This window comes from Notothenia rossii (assembly GCF_949606895.1).
Source record: "Notothenia rossii genome assembly, chromosome: 11".
NCBI lineage: Eukaryota > Metazoa > Chordata > Actinopteri > Perciformes > Nototheniidae > Notothenia > Notothenia rossii.
In genome coordinates this window covers 45607018-45627817 of record NC_136910.1, presented here as the reverse complement: position 1 = coordinate 45627817, position 20800 = coordinate 45607018, and the positions used below count along the sequence as shown (strand labels likewise).

The window sequence follows — 20800 nt, the reverse complement described above, 5'->3', positions numbered from 1 at the left end:
TATGTTTTTATATGCTTCCCGTTTTTCTCTTTTAATTGTTCTCAATGATACAAAAAGGACAGGAGTGTCTCCGGAGGGAAAGTGGTTGTTACAAGCTAAATATTTGATCAATCTTGTAGCTGAGCTTGTGCAAGTCACCAACCCTTTGAAATATAAAGCTTCCACATGATGCATTTCCATCACCCTGTTGTTCTGCTTGGTGTTCCACCACAGTTTCAGTTAATATAACATGAACACAGAGCAGCCAGAGACTTTAAGGCCACATAAGCATGCACAAACATATGCATTTAAAACCCTCTCAATGTGTGGTTATAAGCCGCAAGAAAACAGGATGACCCCTTAACCTAAGCAAACTGCTGTTGTTCCACATTTATATATATTTATATTATTTTTTTTGCCAGGCCTTCGCTGTGCCCATTGCACATAAAAAACAATAGCTCTGCACAGTTCCAATTACTCTCTGTACTTCAAAAACAACGATGAAAGTGCTTTTGTCCATTTGGTATAGCTAAAATTTCCTCATTTTTCAAACCACAAATACAACCCAAATATTTTCTCTTTCCCCGTCTCTTAGCAACTGAAGAACGGTTTTCCAGTGACATCAGGGCATGGAGCGAGAGAACGAGAGCGATGTTTTCTTTTTCTCTTCAGGACATGGTTTCATGAAGTCAGACTTGGGAGAAATTAGATTTCAGAGTGTGTACAATTAGAGCAGATGTGCCGGTATGACATTTTGTGGCAGATTTAGGAGTTTGGAAATGGGATCAAAGGTTAAATGTTGAAAAACCATGGCAAGAAAATCCATAATCAGATAAAGAAAGAAAGCTAGAGTATTGAGTGCAAACAAGGGTGACTGAATAACTGGCTTAAATTTGAGTGAGTAACCTATTAAACATGAAAAACCTTGAATGTCTCCGCAGTGTTTTTTTTTTCTGTCTGCAGTGAAGTGTGGAGCCTGCATTCCTGTCTTGACATAGCTTTGGCTGGGGAGAGATGTTAAGGCTATAGGGCTGGCTGTGCAGTGACATCTGACATCAACAGAAAAAACATTCCCTCTCACTGAGGTAGGTTAGTGTGTGTGTGTGTGTGTGTGTGTGTGTGTGTGTGTGTGTGTGTGTGTGTGTGTGTGTGTGTGTGTGTGTGTGTGTGTGTGTGTGTGTGTGTGTGTGTGTGTTCGCATGCGTCATTACCGTCGGTCATTCCTCCTGCGTCGGAACAGCTTTTTGGTTTGTGCGATCTCAGCCTCATTAGGAAGGGGAGGGAAGACCTGTTGAGGACAAATCAAAAAATAAGGGACCGCTCCTTTCAAGAACAGCATTTCAGATCACTTTTTGGAAAGTAGGTACACAATCCTTCATGCTCGCTGTACCATCAAAAGTACACAAAGGGCTAGATTACTAATACATCAGACAAACTCGAGGCTTTTTCTTTAGAAAGCCGTTTTTCAATGCCAGACCTCTTAGGGCGACTGTGGCTGCGAGGGAGTGCGGTCGTCTTTCAACCAGAGGGTTGTGGGTTCGATCCCAACCCATGCAGTCAACATGTCGGTCTATCCTTGGGCAAGATACTTAACCCTGAGTTGCTCCCGATGGCATGGCCAACGGTGTGTGAATGTTAGGTCATAGAGTAAGGTACACTGCTCTGTATGAATGGGTGAATGACATGTATATGTAAAGCGCTTTGAGGGGTCTTAAAGACTGGATAAAGCGCTATATAAGTCCATTTACCATTTAACATCAATACACTCATTTGAATGTGTTTACTGCACAGAAAGTCAAGAGATTAGGTAAATGGTGCAATGCCACTTTTTTTTCAAGACTTCGAGGAATTAGTGAAATGGCTTTTTCTTCTGAATATTATATATATATATATATTCATAATATCTTTTGGCACAGGCTTGGGTTCGTAGGTGCAAGGACTATAACTTGCATATATTAACAAAAAAAGTGAGAACATTTTTTCAGTTAACTGGTAGGTTATTCTTTTACATATGGTTGATGTTGGCACGAGCCTGTAAAATATGATTTTATCATATATTTACGTTTCTTCACTGATGATAGTACCCCTTAGCTGATCGCCGTAGTGACGACACGTCAAACTGCCATGTCTCGTTTGATCAGCACCCAAACAGAGCAATCTCTGCACTTTGTCAGATGTATGACACCGTGTTTTTTTAATATGTTTATTTAATTAAAAACACTGCAGCTGCTAGTACCACAAAAGATACACGTACTGTGAAAAAGAATTGGTGGTTCTAAAAACTTCCTGTGAAATCAAAGATATAAGCATCCATCATCAATTAAACATCTGCCCTGTCAATCAAACAGCATTCGGCCCCTTCACTCAACATCACTGTGCAGCTGTTACCATGGTTACAGTTGGTCTAGCACCAGCGCTGTTATGTACAGTGTGCAGTTGGAGATGGTGCATAGATGTGTGTGACTATGCACAGTATCGAGTCAGAGCAGATAACGTGCGTTGCATAAGTAGCTGATGTTAGATGATGTTGATTAGCATTAATGGTTAATAGAGTGTGTTATTTTGTGTGTTGCAAATAGTTGCAGGCTGAAGCATAAAAATAAATTCCCCATATTTCCCCAAACTCTCAAACCGATGCGTTGTGCAAGAAGGTGACCACAGTCTGCAAAGAGGGAGGCTCTGTGCACTGTTTTTACTCTCGGAACAGTTCACTTCTTCCTTTTGGTTTTCTGGATAAAAGTATGACCAAAAACAAATAGTGTGATATCAGTGCATCTAGTCTCATGATCAGCATACCAAGTACCACCACATAGATGATATACTTGTCTAATCCTCTTTTCATTGGATCTATAAGCAGGTACAATGTGGAATATGCGTATCTTTTCAAATACCCCCAGAGCATTCTACTTGTTGTTACATTTTTGGCTCGCGTTTGTGGTTTCTATTGGTAGAGATACGAGAGGTTGTGGTGGGTTTTGTACAATCGAGACAAGAGTCTGATTTATTTTCAGCGAGGCTTACATTTATATATAGGAAGGAAAGAAAGAAAGACAAAACAAGGGAAGACAGTCATAGTAAAGGTTTGTTGCCAGGTTTCTATCTGACTTGTAATGACTTAAGGACATTATGTATATGCACTATAGCTGTAGAGCATCAGCTACGTTTTGCATTGCCAAGTAGGAATTCTACTTACATATTTGTTGTCTGTTTTTTGTTGTTGCACAAACATACTGTACATCCAGCCTTTCAGAAACATACTGTAGATGTTCTAATGAGTTTGAAATGTAACACTGCTGCTCCAACCTACTTCTCTCTTAGAGAGGCTGCTGGGGGAACGTAAGATTCTGATTGAATCCAGATGTGAGAGTCAGAAAGTGTCTGTGTGTGTGTGTGTGTGTGTGTGTGTGTGTGTGTGTGTGTGTGTGTGTGTGTGTGTGTGTGTGTGTGTGTGTGTGTGTGTGTGTGTGCTGGGGGCACTGTATTCCTGTGGCACAGTAACATCCACAAAAAGGCAGACAAACACACTCTTTAACCGTCGGTTGGTACAAAGCTTTTCTTTGACCAGAGACTTTACATATAAACCCAAAAGTATTAACATCCACAGAACGAATCTGCTTTTTTCCAGACTCTGACTCCTAGAGCGGTCTGACAGGGGGAGGAAAAGTAGGTGGAGGAAGAAAAAAAGAAAGAAATGGAGGAACTGTTGCATGTTTAGCTACTGTAGTTTTCCTCTAGGATATCATTAGCTGTAATTCTGACTTCAAATGGTAACCAGATGACAGTAAGTGCACACACACACACAGACACACACAAAGGGTGAAATTATACACGCAATACACTTAACTTCAAGTATTTTACCATCACTATTTCTCAGATCTTTGGCAACAAAAAAAAAAAATGGCTCTTTGAATCGTCAATTTTAATTTAAGAAAAAATAAAAAGAAGCATATTTTGGACCAATGCATTAGAGAAGCTCAGTTTGGAAAGCTTTCGACAGGAACGGAGAAGGAGGAAGCGAGAGATGTAGAATTGTCTCTGTGGTTAAAAGGGAGAGCTCTGTGTGTGTGTGTGTGTGTGTGTGTGTGTGTGTGTGTGTGTGTGTGTGTGTGTGTGTGTGTGTGTGTGTGTGTGTGTGTGTGTGTGTGTGTGTGTGTGTGTGTGTGTGTGTGTGTGTGTGTGTGTGTGTGTGTGTGTGTGTGTGTGTGTGTGTGTGTGTGTGTGTGTGTGTGTGTGTGTGTGTGTGTGTGTGTGTGTGTGTGAATATGCTATCTGCAGGTAGCAGCCAGCACGGGGAAGATCAAAGAGAGGCGTGTGCTGTCCTGCCAGAAGAACCCTCACCTCGCAGCAGGCAGCGCAAGCCCTGTGGACGTGACAAGGACTGCGGGGGGGGGGGGGGGGGGGTGTGTGGCTGTGTGAGTGGGAGAGCAGATAGAAACGGACAAAGGGATTCTTTCTGTGGTTTGGTTTATATACGCATTTTATCAAGGTTATCAAGAGATCGGTAAAGGGTTATTCTAAACATAACGTTTATTTTCTTAAACAAATAGAGTTGCTCATTTTGATGAGGAGAAGGATCCAGGAGGTGGGGGCGGCGAGGCAGGAGCATGCTTCTTTACCGATAACAGTCTTATGTGGACTGAAAAGGAGCAGTTTGTTCCAATGATTTGCTACAGCTACTGAGATTATAAAGATGTTATGCAAGGGCTTTCAGCTTTATTAATAGAGCCACAATCGCCCATCAGACAGGATTTCATAAAGCCTAGAAAGTTGTCACAGTCACTGTTGTTATCCTCCATCTCGACAATAACAAGGTAAACACTAGAATTACCCTGTTGTCGCTACAAAGTCTTCTAGCATCAATGCGTGTTCAAACGCATTTGATTGGCTATCCCCAAGCAGGATCCTGGAGGAGGCAGGAAGAAAGACCACAGGGGAGATAAATGAGTAGATGAAAGCTGTAGGAAAGGGAAAGGATGGATGAGGATGTTTCTTTCAGAAAAAGTTTCGACAATGCGATTCATGTAAAGTTGGATGGAAATAACAGACTGAAAAGCAAGAAGAAAAATGAATGGAGCCATCAACATAGAGGCAGAAGCTTTGCATTTGTTCATTGGGGGATTTAGGACATTTCCTATGACAGTTTAATATGTGGACAAGTTTCTATCCAGGTCATTGGTGGTGTTGGTTTGATTCTTGGTGGTAGCGAATGGATTTGTTAGACAACCCATTTGTTTAAATAGCTTCAAATTAAAACTTCAACTGAGTCAACTAAAAATGCTCATCTCTACAGAAAAAGAAGAAGCTTACTCTTGTAAAAATACAATCCTGATTGGGGTGTGTTTTTTACGTGTGCATTGTTTTATGTGCCTGGATGTCTGCCTTGAGAGGAAGTTGACACACCGTGTAGCATTGCAGGGAAAAGCACAGGTCACTGGGAGAGGCTACTTGGGATGCTAGCTGAGAGGATGTATCCTTTTTTCAACCACTCAACATCGCCACGTAGCTCCCAAGCAATAACAGCATATCTGCTTTGAAAGTAATGCATGATTTAACCTTTAAAAAAACATTTTACGACGTACCCCCAGTAGTAAAAAGGTTTTTGATTTTTCCGAGGGTTTTGCCATAAGGGTCGTTGACCTGGGTCAGAGAGCATTGTCGATCCATTCATAACAATGACGTGGCTTGAGTGTGAAAGGAGTATAAGTAACGAGGAAGGAAAGTAAGGAAATGAGAGCGAACGGGGATGGAAATGTGAAGAATAGAAACGGAGAATAGCGATTATAGGATTTTCTCTGCAACGGCATGGAAAGTGAAGTGCACGTCTTCCTGCGCCTTCTAGTGTGCAACAATTCTGGTTTGATGGTCATTCAGTCCGTCCATTGTTTCCCTCGGCTTATTTATGTTACGAGGGCCCTTGGCCAAAAGCAATACATTTAAAACCGCCCCAGGGGTGGCATTACAGGACAGGTTGTTGAGAGCAGAGGAGAGAGAGAGAGCAAAACAAGAGGGACTGTAAATACAAGATAGCAAACAAGATACAGAGAGGAGCTGAGGTGCGAAGGCGGAAATTATTTGGACATTTTGCCCGCATGTTAAAAGCAAGGATGAATGATGTGTCGTTTTTGTGACTTGTTTTATTTGATGTGTCCATATGAAAATTAGCTTTGGCTATCTTTGTATGTTGTGAATTGGAGTTTTACAACTATAATAACATGCTGTTCGTTTATCATTAGACACAGCCACATACATGTAACAATAAATATAACTGTATTTAAAAACACCATTCAAATCTGCACCAGGTAGAAAGCTTTTCAAACTGATGGATAGATGAAAATTCCCCATATTAATAAAAGTGATATCTAATTAATAAGAAACACAGTGTGCTACAGAACCAATTATTTTACTGTAATTTTTTCTGCCGGTCAAAACACATTCTATAGTTAATATCGCCACCATGCATGGCTAGTGGAATTTAGCTTATAGAGTTACACTTGGATATTGTGCCAAATAATGCAAAAATGTCAACTGTTTCGAGTGTGAACGTTGTAAAATTTAAAATTTAAAATGTTAAGTGACATTTTAGGTTTATAAGAACTACAAGGACTGTAACAAAATCAATTATTTTTGGCAATAGTATTCTTAATCTTTAGTATAATCGTGGATTCCTGCATATCAATAAGCAAGAGGAAAAGCTACACAACTTGATATTGGCACTGACATTGCCGCCATCATAGATGTGTCCAGCTGTCTCATGTCAGGAATGAAGTTCACATTTCTGATTTCGAATTGTTTTTCTGTGAAATTCCTGTAGGAAAAAATTTGCTCCGTGTTTCACGATCCCTCCTTTAAGCCTTTCATGTAACATGCTCTGCAGCTGATGCCTGCCAACCGGGCCAAAAGGAAGAGATTCAAAGCTGCCACAGTCAGGTGTGGTGGGTGATCGGTGATAAGAGGAAAAGATGTGAGGTCCTGACATCCGTGTCTCATTTAATAAGTGATCTGAGGCCGGAGCCACAGCAGATCGACAGGCACATCAAAGAACTCGGGGGTCTAGCTACAGGAAGAGATGGAGCCATTGTGGGATCAAAGTGTCAGAGAAAAAAGAGGAAAGAAACCTGGAGTACCCTAAAGAAATATAATCACGCGACAGCCAATGCCACAGCAGCAGGTTTCACGTGCCTGGTTGTAGGTAAGAGAAAAAAAGACTTCAGTCATGTGTATCCTTTGTGTTACATTACACTCTCCTCGTCTTTCTTGCAGAATCAAACCTGATGCTTTGTGTGCGGTCGAGTTAACATTGTGAAGACCAATTATTAATGACCCTTATTCTTCTGGGGGCATTTTGGTTGCTCGGTACAGCGCCGATTTTACTACTTTATTATCAGGATCATAAATTGACACCGTGGGCAGCACTCAACCTATCACGAACACATACTAGAGATAGAAATTAATTTAATCATGGCACAGGCTGGAGGTTACCTTGTTTCTTGGGATTTAGCACAGCAGTAATATGCCAAGTATATAAATCAGTTCAAAGAGGGGAGGGGGAAAGAAAAAAAAGGGGCATGAAATCAAGTTATCCGCCTTTTTGGCCTTGTTCTTTCCCCAACTGCTTTACAATGCACATTTCATTATTATGCACATGTGATAAATAAATTAGGTTAATCTTGTTTGTGTACATATTTACTGTCATTCAGACGTGATGCATTTAACAGTCACTCGTGCACTATTTAATACCTCTGTGGAATTAATTACAATTTTCCCAAGGTAACCCGCTTTCATGTGTTCTCAAGTCTCCAGTGTTTCTCGCAGGCCAGAACTGAGCGCTGTGCAGTGGTGATTAAGCCAGTGTGTGTGCGGTTAATGGAGTGTAGGAGCCAAGCTGCAGTGGGATCAGGAACAATAGCAGGAAGAGACCACAGGGAGGGGGCTGCCGGTCACCATGACCCCCTGGATATTGTTCTGCTGCCCGGCAGCATTTGAAGGATCGAGGGGAGGATTACATTGATGACATAAGGAGAGGTAGGAGTGGGGAACGGACCATAATGATGGCAGTTAGAAGAGAAAAGGAAAAAGGATACAGCAGATAGGAAGAAGCAAAGGGAGACGAGGCAAAAGATGATAGAAGAGATGTGCAGTGTGTTCAAGGTAATCAAAAACATACAGGAGCAGTAAATGTGTGGGGGTTGATAGTATGAGAGGAATGCAGGTCTCAGACAAAGTGACAGCTGACAGAAAGACCGCCCAATAAGCCCACCCCGCCCCACCAATGTCCCTTCTTAACTGGAGCCCTGCTCTGCGGCACGTACACTTCCAGACGGAGGGGCCAACCAGTCTGTGATATCTCAGCTCCAGACTCCTGCTTTGTTCCCCCGTTGGACGGCTTTGTTCACAGCCCAGAGACCGGATGTCTCCTAAATGACTCGCCGCTTTCTCCCTCTCTGCTCGCTCTGATCATAACCTTCTCTTCCTCCTCTGGTGCCCTCCATTCTTAAATATATTTGGAATGCTATCACTGACTGCAAGGAAGCAAAACACTTCTTTGTTTAGTATATACTCAAGTTTATTTGTGTAGTACAGTGGAGCAAAAAAGTATTTAGTCAGCCACCAATTGTGCAAGTTCTCCCACTTAAAAAGATGAGAGGCCTGTAATTTTCATCTTAGGTATACCTCAACTATGAGAGACAAAATGAGAAAAGAAAATCCAGAAAATCACATTGTCTGATTTTTAAAGAATTGATTTGCAAATTATGGTGGAAAATAAGTATTTGGTCAATAACAAAAGTTCATCTCAATACTTTGTTATAAACCCTTTGTTGGCAATGACAGAGGTCAAATGTTTCTGTAAGTCTTCACAAGGTTTTCACACACTGTTGCTGGTATTTTGGCCCATTCCTCCATGCAGATCTCCTCTAGAGCAGTGATGTTTTGGGGCTGTCGCTGGGCAACACGGATTTTCAACTCCCTCCAAAGATTTTCTATGGGGTTGAGATCTGGAGACTGGCTAGGCCACTCCAGGACCTTGAAATGCTTCTTACGAAGCCACTCCTTCGTTGCCCGGGCGGTGTGTTTGGGATCATTGTCATGCTGAAAGACCCAGCCACGTTTCATCTTCAATGCCCTTGCTGATGGAAGGAGGTCGTCACTCAAAATCTCACGATACATGGCCCCATTCATTCTTTCCTTTACACCAGGGGTGTCAAACTCATTTTCACAAAGGGCCACTCTGGGAAATTGGAATCACATTAAGGGCCGGACATATGCTTTACTGACATGCCTTTTTTATTCAATAAACAACATAAAAACATATCTTTCAATGTATTGTTGTATGTACTATATAGCCTTCCCATATATATTTAAACACATTGCTTGGCAATCATAGCATTTGGTAAAGCAAAATAATGCTTTCTGGCTAGCATACAGCCAACTCAGAACCTGTTGCACAGGCCTGAATATGACAACAATATGAAAACATTGTTGTGTTGAATAATAAACAAATACAAATCAACCTAATATAAAAGGACAAATATTGAACGTTGTCCCACATTTCAACAGATATCACAAGCCTTGATACAACAATTAAATGGTTGTGTGGAACATTGTATAAAAGTAAAACACATCTCAACATGTTGTCCCTTGCAGTCTGTCCCATTGGCATAACATCAGCTGCAAATAAAACCCCCAACATTTACATACTAACCTCACTGTCAAGCAAAACACACATTTAACCTAATTCACAGACCAGTACCATATGTACATTTATATATATATAAATATATAACAAAATTTCTTAGCATCATAGCATTTAGTCAAGCAAAACAATGCCTTCTGAATACATTTGAACTGATAGGCAGCCAACTCAGAGCAACCTCTTTCACAGGCCTGAATAGGACTATTTAAAAAAAGGTTATTTGGGACATTATATAAAAAGGTATGGCCTGATGTAAAAGCTAAATAATGAATAGTGAATGATCTTGCCCACATTCTACAACTCTCAAAAGGCTTGTTTTAAAGTCCTGAATATGGTTGTGTGGGACACTAAATAGTAAGCAAAAAAGTAACAGTAACAGATCTTTGATCATATTGTTAACACGTCCCATATAAACTGTAGCCTTCTGATTTGCAACCAGGTGCACATAAATGTCAACAAACGTACAAATAAACTTTTCAGTCAAGGAAAACTCACATGCAGCTAATTTCCCAGATTTGACACATCAATATTGGCATGCTATTTTAAGCCACCAGACACCTGACATCTTTTCTTTGATGCAAGTTCATCTATTCTTGGCTGAAAGTCCTGAGCTGTAGCCACTTTCAGAATGGAGCCAAGGTGTTTGTCTGTGAGTCGGGATCTGTGAGAAGACTTGTTGATCTTCATCAGAGAGAACATCTGCTCACACAAATATGTGCTCCCGAACATGCTCAGGACACGGGCACACAGAAGGCGGAGCTGTGGCATTGTGCTTGGGATGAATGTAGCAAACTCACCTGCCCCAACAGAGTCAAACTTGGCCTTTAGTGGCCCATTGCATTGTAGTTCTATTAGTTCTAACTGTAAGTTATCTGGGGCGCTTTCCACATCAACTGAAAATGGATTTGTAAAAAGGTCAAACCTGAATTTCTGGGTCTCAAAGTCGGAAAATCGCCTTTCGAATTCGGCTTTGAGTGTTTTCTGCGCATCTCTCATTCGGGAAAGCAGTGTTGAGGTTGTCTGCAACAGACTGACAGGTCGGGAAGTGAACATAGTTTCCCTGCTGCATTTGGTTCTCCCACAATCGCAGTTTTGTCCGAAAGGCTTTCACTGCATCGCGCATGTCCGTGATCAGCTGTTTGCGTCCCTGCAGTTTCACATTCAGTGCGTTGAGATGGTGCGTTATGTCACACATAAAAGCCAAGTCATGTATCCGCTTTTCATCGGCCAGCTCGGGGACAGCTTTCCCCTTCATAGCCATGAAACTAGCAATATCCTCGCGCACCTCATAAAATCTGTGCAACACTTTGCCACGGCTTAACCAGCGTACTTCTGTGTGGTATGGCACATCTTCATACTCCGAATTTCTCTCCTCCAAAAGTGCCCTGAATTGGCGGTGGTTCAAGCCCCGTGCTCGGATGAAATTCACCGTTTTCGTAACCACTGTCATGACATGTTCCATACCTAGCACTTTTCCACACAGGGCCTCCTGATGAATAATGCAGTGGTAAGCAGTCAGCTCTCCTCCCGTCTCCTTCATCTTCTCTCGCACCTTTGCTACCAGTCCACTCCTTTGCCCACACATAGCAGGCGCCCCATCGGTCGTCAGCCCCACAAGTTTATTCCATGGTAAGCCGGTTCCACTGATGCACTCATCCACCTTTTTGAAAATATCCTCGCCGGTGGTTGTTCCGTGCATCGGTTTTAAGTCCAAAAGCTCCTCAGTAACAGACAACTGTGCATCCACTCCGCGGATGTAAATCGCCAGCTGAGCCGTGTCTGATATATCCGTACTTTCATCCACAGCAATTGAGTAGTTTACAAATTCTTTTGCTTTATCTTTGAGCTGTGATTGCAAATCGTCAGAAAGCTCATCCACACGGCTGGCTATGGTATTTCTTGTCAGACTGACATTGGCAAAGTTTTGTTTATTGGCGGGGCAGACAATGTCACAAACTTTAAGCATACAGTTTTTTAGAAAGTCCCCCTCGGTGAATGGCTTCCCTGATTTAGCGATTTCCTCTGCTATGATGAAACTTGCCTTTACAGCTCCATCTGTTAAAGATTTGGCCCTATGAAACATATTTTGCTGTTGTTGCCTGCCTTTTTTGAGCTCCGTGACTTTCTGAAGCCTCTGTTCCCTGTCCATGGTGGCATATTGCTGCTGGTGGGCCGTCTCAAAATGACGACGCAAATTATATTCTTTGAACACGGCTTTTGTCTCATTGCAAATAAGACACACAGGACTCTCTTTATACTCAGTAAAGAAGTATTCTATCTCCCACCTCTCTTGAAATAGCCTCCCTTCAACATCAATCTTCCTTTTTTTTGACATTCTCTGTGTTACTAGCTAACAGGTGCGGGCTAGCAGACCGTTAATGCTTCTGTGTTGGCTGCTACGTAGGCTCCGCAATTGGCCATAGGAATTGAGAGCATTCTGCCTGTGCCAATCAGGTACCAACAACGTAATTTGCGTAGCTTACGGCGTAGGGTCTTCGTGCCGCCAGAACAGTATCATACATTTAAGCGGGCCACATTGTATTGATGATATAAATTGATATGCGGGCCTGATCAAAATTGTAGACGGGCCGGATTCGGCCCGCGGGCCTTGAGTTTGACAGATGTGCTTTACACGGATCAGTTGTCCTGGTCCCTTTGCAGAAAAACAGCCCCAAAGCATGATGTTTCCACCCCCATGTTTCACAGTAGGTATGGTGTTCTTTGGATGCAACTCAGCATTCTTTCTCCTGCAAACACGTCGAGTTGAGTTTTTACCAAAAAGTTCTATTTTGGTTTCATCTGACCATATGACATTCTCCCAATCCTCTTCTGGATCATCTAAATGCTCTCTAGCAAACTTCAGACGGGCCTGGACATGTACTGGCTTAAGAAGGGGGACACGTCTGGCACTGCAGGATTTGAGTCCCTGGCGGCGTAGTGTGTTACTGATGGTAGTCTTTGTTACTTTGGTCCCAGCTCTCTGCAGGTCAGTGTCTAGGTCCCCCCGTGTGGTTCTGGGATTTTTGCTCACCGTTCTTGTGATCATTTTGACCCCACGGGATGAGATCTTGCGTGGAGCCCCAGATCGAGGGAGATTATCAGTGGTCTTGTATGTCTTCCATTTTCTAATAATTGCTCCCACAGTTGATTTCTTCACACCAAGCTGCTTACCTATTGCAGATTCAGTCTTCCCAGCCTGGTGCAGGTCTACAATTTTGTTTCTGGTGTCCTTTGACAGCTCTTTGGTCTTGGCCATAGTGGAGTTTGGAGTGTGACGGTTTGAGGTTGTGGACAGGTGTCTTTTATACTGATAACGAGTTCAAACAGGTGCCATTAATACAGTTAACAAGTGGAGGACAGAGGAGGCTCTTAAAGAAGAAGTTACAGGTCTGTGAGAGCCAGAAATGTTGTTTGTTTGTAGGTGACCAAATACTTTTTTTACAGAGGAATTTACCAATTAATTCATAAAAAATCCTACAATGTGATTTCCTGGATTCTTTCCCCCGAATCTGTCTCTCATAGTTGAAGTGTACCTAGAATGAAAATTACAGGCCTCTCATCTTTTAAAGTGGGAGAACTTGCACAATTGGTGGCTGACTAAATACTTTTTTGCCCCACTGTATATGCAGTAATCCTGCTTATAATAAAAAGTGGTTTGCTATGGCCATAGTTATACATTTCGGGCAATAATATTTACACTTTTCAAATGAGAGTTAGGAAGAGAAGATGCCATGCTCATGTCTGTAATTACAAAGCTACAGTCAGGCTAAGGCTGGCTTAGCCTAAAGACTGGAAGCAAAGAGAAACAGCTAGTCCTACTCCTACCTTTTTTTCTTCTTAAATCCACCTACCGCCTATCATCAAACCAGTTTTAAAGCTCACTACTGGACACTCTATTTTGTGTTGGTTTCATCCGTACAATAACTAAAGTGTAAAGCAGCTATTTTTGTTATCTTTGAACAAAGTTAGGCTAACTCTTTCAGGCTTTATTCTAAGCACAACTACCAAGTGGCTGTCTAAAGCTTTACATTCATACATACATGCAGACATGATAGAGGTATTCCAATTGGAATCTAACTCTTGGCAAGAAAGAAAAAAAGAGTTATTCCCAAAGTGTTAAACTATTACACCATATGCTGTTAATAACATAGCTTTCAGCTATAACCAAGCTGAGACTGACCGTCATGGATACTGCCTGGATTCCTGGTAACACTGAGCTGACATTATCTTGGCAGCTAATAAATTACCTCATGGGAAAGAACATCGGGTCACAACAGTCATACCATTTGCACAGAAACAGAAGCACCCACTCCACTCTATTTCAGATGAAAAACACCCACAGGTAAGAGAGTAATGCCGTTAAATAATAACAAATTACACTAAAATCGGTCTAGGAAAATGTGTGTGCATGGATGTAACACATACTGACACAAAGCTGTTGATGTCTGGCCAAGCAGACGTTTGCTGATCTTATTTCAGGTACAGTAGCACCCTCATGAACCCACACACATGCACACGGGCTGAGGCTGTCACAACACTGAGGATCATTCTGACATGATCATGTTGATGATGCCAAACACCCTGTGAGGGAGATCAAGTGTCCATGCTGCCGTACAGTATGCGTCATGAAGGGGGTAAGACATATTACTGTCTCGAAGGGGCTAGTTTCACTTTGTATTTTGCAGTAGGTGGATAGTTCTTGATAAATTGCAAGTCATTTTTCAGATTAAAACACATACAGTCTGCTGTCCCATGCACAACAAACACAGACAAAATAATTTGATTTATGTCCCTTTGGATTTAGGAAAGCCAGATACGCATTTTCTTACAAGTCCTTGATGTTTAATATTTTAAATTATTAACATCTGTTCGTACTATTTTTCCTGTGCTGTATGTTTTAATTGTTGATTTCTTTCCCCAAAGCATTTTGAACCTATTGTTTTCACAAATTGCCATACAATTAACAATTGTTTTAGTTATTCAATAATAATAAAAATGGTTGGAATTTGCTTTAGAATCCATGCAATAGCTGGTATGAATGCACAGATGAAATCCTCTCTCTGAAGCCTGAATGCTTCCGTCGTTGCGACCTGGCGGGACGTGAAGACAGCGGTATTGTATGAACTGGTTGACATTCCAGAGAGGCCGGTGGAGGTGCAGCAGAATCTGAGGGCAAGAGGAGGAAGCCCTTTCTATCAGAGTCATTCACACGCCCACACACACAAACAAGATGTTTTCCACATCCCAGGGCTATTAGTAAGTCTAATCCGACTCCTGGAAAGGGGAGGTGAATGTTGGCAGGAAGTGTGGACCGTAGACGGTGAGTTTGGATGAGCCCTGCCATGTAGTAGCTGGAGGAGGTGACGTGTTGTCGTTTCTGCCTAGATAATAATGTTGATGATAAAAGAAATGCTGAAAACAATATTAAAAAAACAATACAAAGAGGTACTTGTATGCTTTACAATTACATAAAGAAAAATTGGAAAATAATGTCCTATGCGATTGATATCTTATGATGCATCGGTGTGTAAGTATGATTTTGCTATGTTTCACATTCTGATTGAACTCATTATGTCTGCACAGATGCAGTTGATGATTAGGCTACAGTTATATTTCTATAAGTGGACTTCAGTTTCAGTCATTTATGTAACGTATTATTATTTTTAAAGTAACTGGCCCTGGACAATAACATGGATACTTAGGTGCCCTCACATTAATGGCCTTATTAGAGTATAAACTGGGCATCAGTGGCCTGGCATCACTGCTGCATGACTCCGCCTGACGGAGCTTTCGGACAAACTGCATCACAGCAGCAAAGACCAAAAGTGAAAGACAGAGTAAAAGTGAAGGCAAAAACTGAAAAAGAATGTGAGCGAGAGAAAATGGCAGTATTCCCGAAACCGTGTCTCTGACCTTGCTGTATCCCAGTGCCCACACATATCCGATCCCGAGCTCACTAGAGAAACGCAGTTAATCCCCTCTTTCAATTGGCCCTAACTGAAAGAACGGAAACAGCAATCTTGGCTGGGGAACTATACAATGAGGAAGCCATGTTCGCAGGCCCATCTTGGCTGAAACACTATGAGAGGCGAATTACAGCTTGACTACAGAACCCAAGAGGGGAAGGAGAGGAAGACACTTTGGCTGAAACGCTCTGAAAGATGGAAGACATGTTGGCTCAGAGATCAGAGGAAGGAAGAGAGAAGGGTAACACCAGCGTTGGGTGAACTCTGCCGTGCCACAGATTCACAAATCACTTTAGATAACACAATGGTCAAAACCCTTAAATGGTATACACAGCTAATAAAACAATCACACATATTTGTCTTCCCTTTGCTGGCGTCAGAAATGTCCTATTCAGGAAAACCTTTTCTAATGAATGACAAACTGTTATATAAGGCTTTAGACTATAAGATATCAACAGACAGTGGCTTATCTCCTCTCAAAGGAAGCCTTCTGCAACTTTATTGCAAAGACAACCTCTTGAAGTCTGAGTAAGCCCAATTAGTTAGATATTCTTCCTAAGTTACAGCAGTTTTAGTTGTCTTACAATGGAGATATAAGTGTTGTTTTATGAGGTCAAAAGCTGTTGAAAAGGTTTCAAACTCATAAAGAAACATCCTTTGAAACAAATAACCTACTTTACTTTTTTGTAGACATTTTTGGGTTGTTTAAATGCTGTACATACATTTAACCACCAGGGGTCAGTACAACATTTTCATGCACCTTTAAATCAGTTACAGCGTTTGACCAGCAGGTGTCACCAAATGTTCAATTATAATCAAACAGTGTCATTTATAACACAAGTATGACTATCGAGATTGATCTAGCATATATGAATTGTTCTGGAAGAATAAAATGCTCCTAAATAAATGTTCTTTTTTATGTTAAACATTCTGGTGATTTTAGTCTGGACCTAACTACAGAGAGTAGTCTGGTAAATACACCTATTATTTGTCCATTACGCCACCAGGGGTCACCCTCTGACTACTAATGGGTTGTTGGGTTATCATCTTGGTGAGTGGCTTACTGGCTGTTCACATGAGTGCAAAACCACATGACGTAGCATGTGCAGTTCAAAGATATGCATATTACGACATATTACTTATCAGAGTGAGACATGTATGTAAGTAGGAGAAATTACAGTCACAAAAAGAGAGAAAACTGTGACTTACAGAGCGCAGATGGGGAAGGAACCTCTCTATGTCATTCATGTCTATGCCGTCATCTTCCTCAAACTTGTTTTTATTCATCCTGGAAGAGAGAAAATAACTATCAGCGATTGACAGGCATGAATTGGCTTAGTGACAGAGGACAATCCTAAAGCCATATCTTAAATAATATGGAATGATCAATACAATGCTGAGTCAGAGCAGCGTCAGCAGAACCAAGGTCTTACCCCTCTCTGTCGATGTGTGGCAGGTGCTTTGGCGTTCCTCTGAAGTGTTTCCTGTGGAAATGGCTGAAGTCCAGCTTCTCTGGCTGCACGTCCCAACCGGCACCGCTACAACCCAGAGACATATTGAAGGTTAGAGACATCCAGCGTCCATTTATAAACACAAGTCCTATTACAAGCGACTGGTGGTGAGGTGTGGAGAAACAGCTGCATCTTATAAAAGGCTCTGTCAATCACTGACCAAATGGGGCTACCATAGACTTGTGTCAGCACTAGGGGAGTCTGGATACACTATTCTTTTTTGGGTCTATTGTCTTACTCAAAAACGTAAATTACTTCAAACTTTAAACAACATATTATTTTTCGAAACTCTAAGCCACAGAAAAACTGTTCAAGCAGCTTTTACTAATTTCTCCTAAATGTTTTTATTCAATACTCAATCCATGCTCCACTTCATCTCTGTCAGCATGGAGGGAGAGTTGCTCCTTCACCGTGTGCTCAGATGTGCCACCGTGGCCGGAAGTTAGGTAGCTGACGCTGCTGAGCAGCTGTTACCATGGCAACCAGAACTCCCACCAGTAAAGATGTATGTCTCACACATTTCCTTTTTTTTGTCCTGTAGTTACAGGTCAAGCTCTTGTTTGAAAGGGTTTTCACTCGGGTGTAACGTCACGTGTAAGAAAATCATACAAGATTTCAAGCATTAATTCACATTTTTCGAAGGCAGCAGTGGAGCCTTCAGTGGCAGAAACACTGAACCTAGATTTAACTACCGTAATTTTCGGACTATAAGCCGCGCCTTTTTTCCCATTTTTCGACGCTGCCGCTTATATAACGGTGCGGCTAATCTATGGATTTTTACAGCTAACGGCCACTAGGGGACCTCCTAAATCTATGGATTTTACAGGTTACAGTCCAGCACCTTTAACTCTATGGGCTCTATGGCCGGTCCGCGGACCCCGACCTTTAAGCGGCGGGTTCCAGCAGGAAAAGCTGGAGGCCGGAAAAGAGTGAGACAGGTAGCGCAAAAGTAAAAGTGGAACCGAGAGTGGTACGAGAGACAGAACGAGAGCAAGACAGACAGACATTACGAGAGCGAGACAGTTTGTCCCCGTACCACTGGTTGAAAACCGCTGCTGTAGATCACTGCCGGTACGTGCGGTGGGAGCGCACCGTTTAAGTTTGAAAGTTGAAAAGTTTGTGTGTCTGAAACGCTATGTGATACAGTACAGTTTACACAGCACAGTACATGTTCTGTAGCTACTATTGCACTAAATGGTAACACTTGAATACGTTATGCAAATATGCAACTTGTTTGTTGAAATGTTAATAAATGGGAGCTTCCTCAAACAGCCATCTCTTTCCCGACAATCCCCTCTGTGCACGAACCCTTACATATGGTAATTAAACATTAAAACACCTGCGGCTTATAGTCCAGTGCGGCTTATATATGTACACATCATTCAATTTAGCGGCTGCGGCTTATATTCAGGTGCGCCTTATAGTCCGAAAATTACGATAGATTAAATTAAGTTTGTTTGGGCATGGTGGCAGGAATAACTCTTTGAATATTGATGTCCCTTGTTGCATTTCATGTGAACATTTATTGTTTGATACTCATAATTAATGCTGTCTTTGGCTAACCAGGAGAAAACTAATAATTATTTACAAAAGAGCATACCTTAAACTTAAGAGAAAATAGGACAATCTCAATCAAGCTGTACATCAGACTAGCAAAGTCCAGTTGAGAGGAAGTCAAAAACAGTGACACTGTCACAGAGCAAAGTAGTCCGAAGCTCCAAGACATGGGAGTGTGTTAATCAGGCGTGTGACCCTCCAGGAACTATGGCTGGAATTCAGAATCAGTAGACTGTTCAACATATGAGGTTTGTGAATCAGATAGGCACCTACCCGCGTGAGTCCATTGTGTTGGCAGCCCATATGTCCGTCCCCAGGATGTCCAAGGAGCCTTCTCTGTTCCCATTCTGTCCCAACAGCAAGGAAAATATTTCAGTACGACTACAAAAAACTTCTTAACAAACCATCACATATCAAGCTCCCTTAGGTTTTTTAAAACATCATCAACAGAAGCATCACTTGATCTACTAAAGCCAGTGGAGACAAACATACATATATGTTATATGTTGTGACATGAGAAAGCAGACAAAGCACGCAGGTGTATCTTTACCTTGGCAGGGCATGTGAATTGGTTGTTTCTGCCTCTGCTGCCGGAGCGGGAGCCAGATCCTGGTCTGGAACCTGAACTGGGCCTGGAACCTGTGCTGCCGTTACTGCTGTGATCCCACTCATCCTGCAGGGGTGAAAGAGGAAGTGGAAGCAGAGGACTGAGTATTCTGTGTCTGTCAAAACTGTTGTTCCATCGCCAAGTCTTGAACATGTTTACTTTCATAAGCTGCGTGTAAACAAGCATAAAAGTCCTTATTTTCTCAGCACTGAATATATATTCACAAGAACTTCATGTATTGATATAAATACTGACATTTCAATTCCAATCCCTCTCTTTACCTTCTTCATATTTTAGAACACTCTGCACTCTTTGAACCTCTCCCTCGCTCTGCTTCACCACTCACGTCCTGAGGCCTGTACTACGAATCCAGTTCAACATACCCTGGATATGTTTGAGTTAGCTGGCTGACCTAATCCAAAACAAACGCGCTCTCGCTAAACTGTCCTACGACGCTGTTATCAACTCTGTAACTCAAGCCAGGGTTTCTCTTTCCAGCTGAGTGCGCGTTCACATGAAAGGGGCGGGGCTAGCAACATTTGACCAATCACAAACATGGAGAAGCGTACTGACAGCGCAGCGTCATACTTCCTGAATGAAAAGTGAACTATAATATTAGATATATGAAGAAGTTAAACTTTAAACATCCATGACTTAAACACTTTATCCAGAATAAAAGTAACATAGTTGTACCTGCAAGGTGAATACAGCTTGTAAAAGAAAAAGTGTTTATGATATCACTGCTAAGACACGAGTGGATCTGACTTTAATTACATTTGACTCGAGTGTTTCGTCAACTTAATGTGTTGCTTAAAATAATACTTCTGCATAGAGTATGTGACACTGTGAGTGTTGCACGGCGAGATACGGCTCAAGAAGCTGACTCAAATAAGGAAATATATGATACATTATGATGTGATATGATAATGGGACACACGTCTGCACTCACTGTGACTGTATGTAATGTACTTTGATCCGGTTACTTATGTTGTGGCAGATATTTAATTAAGCTTTCTTAACGCTAATGTTATATTAGTCAGATTGCTCTGAAGATGGGAGGGGATATTCTATTCATGTTCACGTTCACATAGTCAGGTGATTTTTGCCGGCCGTATTTCCTGCATCGGCAGTTTTTCTGTATTTCATTTCTCCTGTAATATGACTCGATAGCTTTAAACTCTGCACACTGAGCTCTGATTGGTCAGCAGGCGGTGCTTTCACTGAGTTGATCTCTTATCCTGGAACCTAACCTGCTCCGGAGCAGGTTAGCCGTTCAGCATAAGTTACCATGGAGATCTAGCCCGCTAAAAAGTGAACCAGCGTCGTAGGACCGGAAACCCAGAGTTTTCCCTGAAGTTAGCCCACTAAGCGAATATCCGGCTTCTTAGTACAGGCCTCTCGTGAATCATACCTCTAAATCTCTGATGAGCAATAATACTCTGAATCCCCGAGACTGTACTGTCTGAGCAGAGCAGCACACACACGCTCA

General features: G+C 41.9%; 1 protein-coding gene across 2 annotated transcripts in view; it reads right to left on the bottom strand.

Annotated features, from left to right (window-relative positions):
• Positions 1-20800, bottom strand: part of ctif (CBP80/20-dependent translation initiation factor) — a 52935-nt gene that overhangs the window by 17146 nt on the left and 14989 nt on the right. For both annotated transcript variants that reach the window (XM_079658362.1, XM_079658363.1), the window contains exons 4-8: positions 19255-19377; positions 18978-19051; positions 17070-17174; positions 16846-16924; positions 1191-1267 (exon numbers count right to left, since the gene is read on the bottom strand). In XM_079658362.1, coding sequence (XP_079514488.1) covers positions 1191-1267; positions 16846-16924; positions 17070-17174; positions 18978-19051; positions 19255-19377 — 458 coding nt within the window. The remainder of the gene's footprint in view (positions 1-1190; positions 1268-16845; positions 16925-17069; positions 17175-18977; positions 19052-19254; positions 19378-20800) is intronic.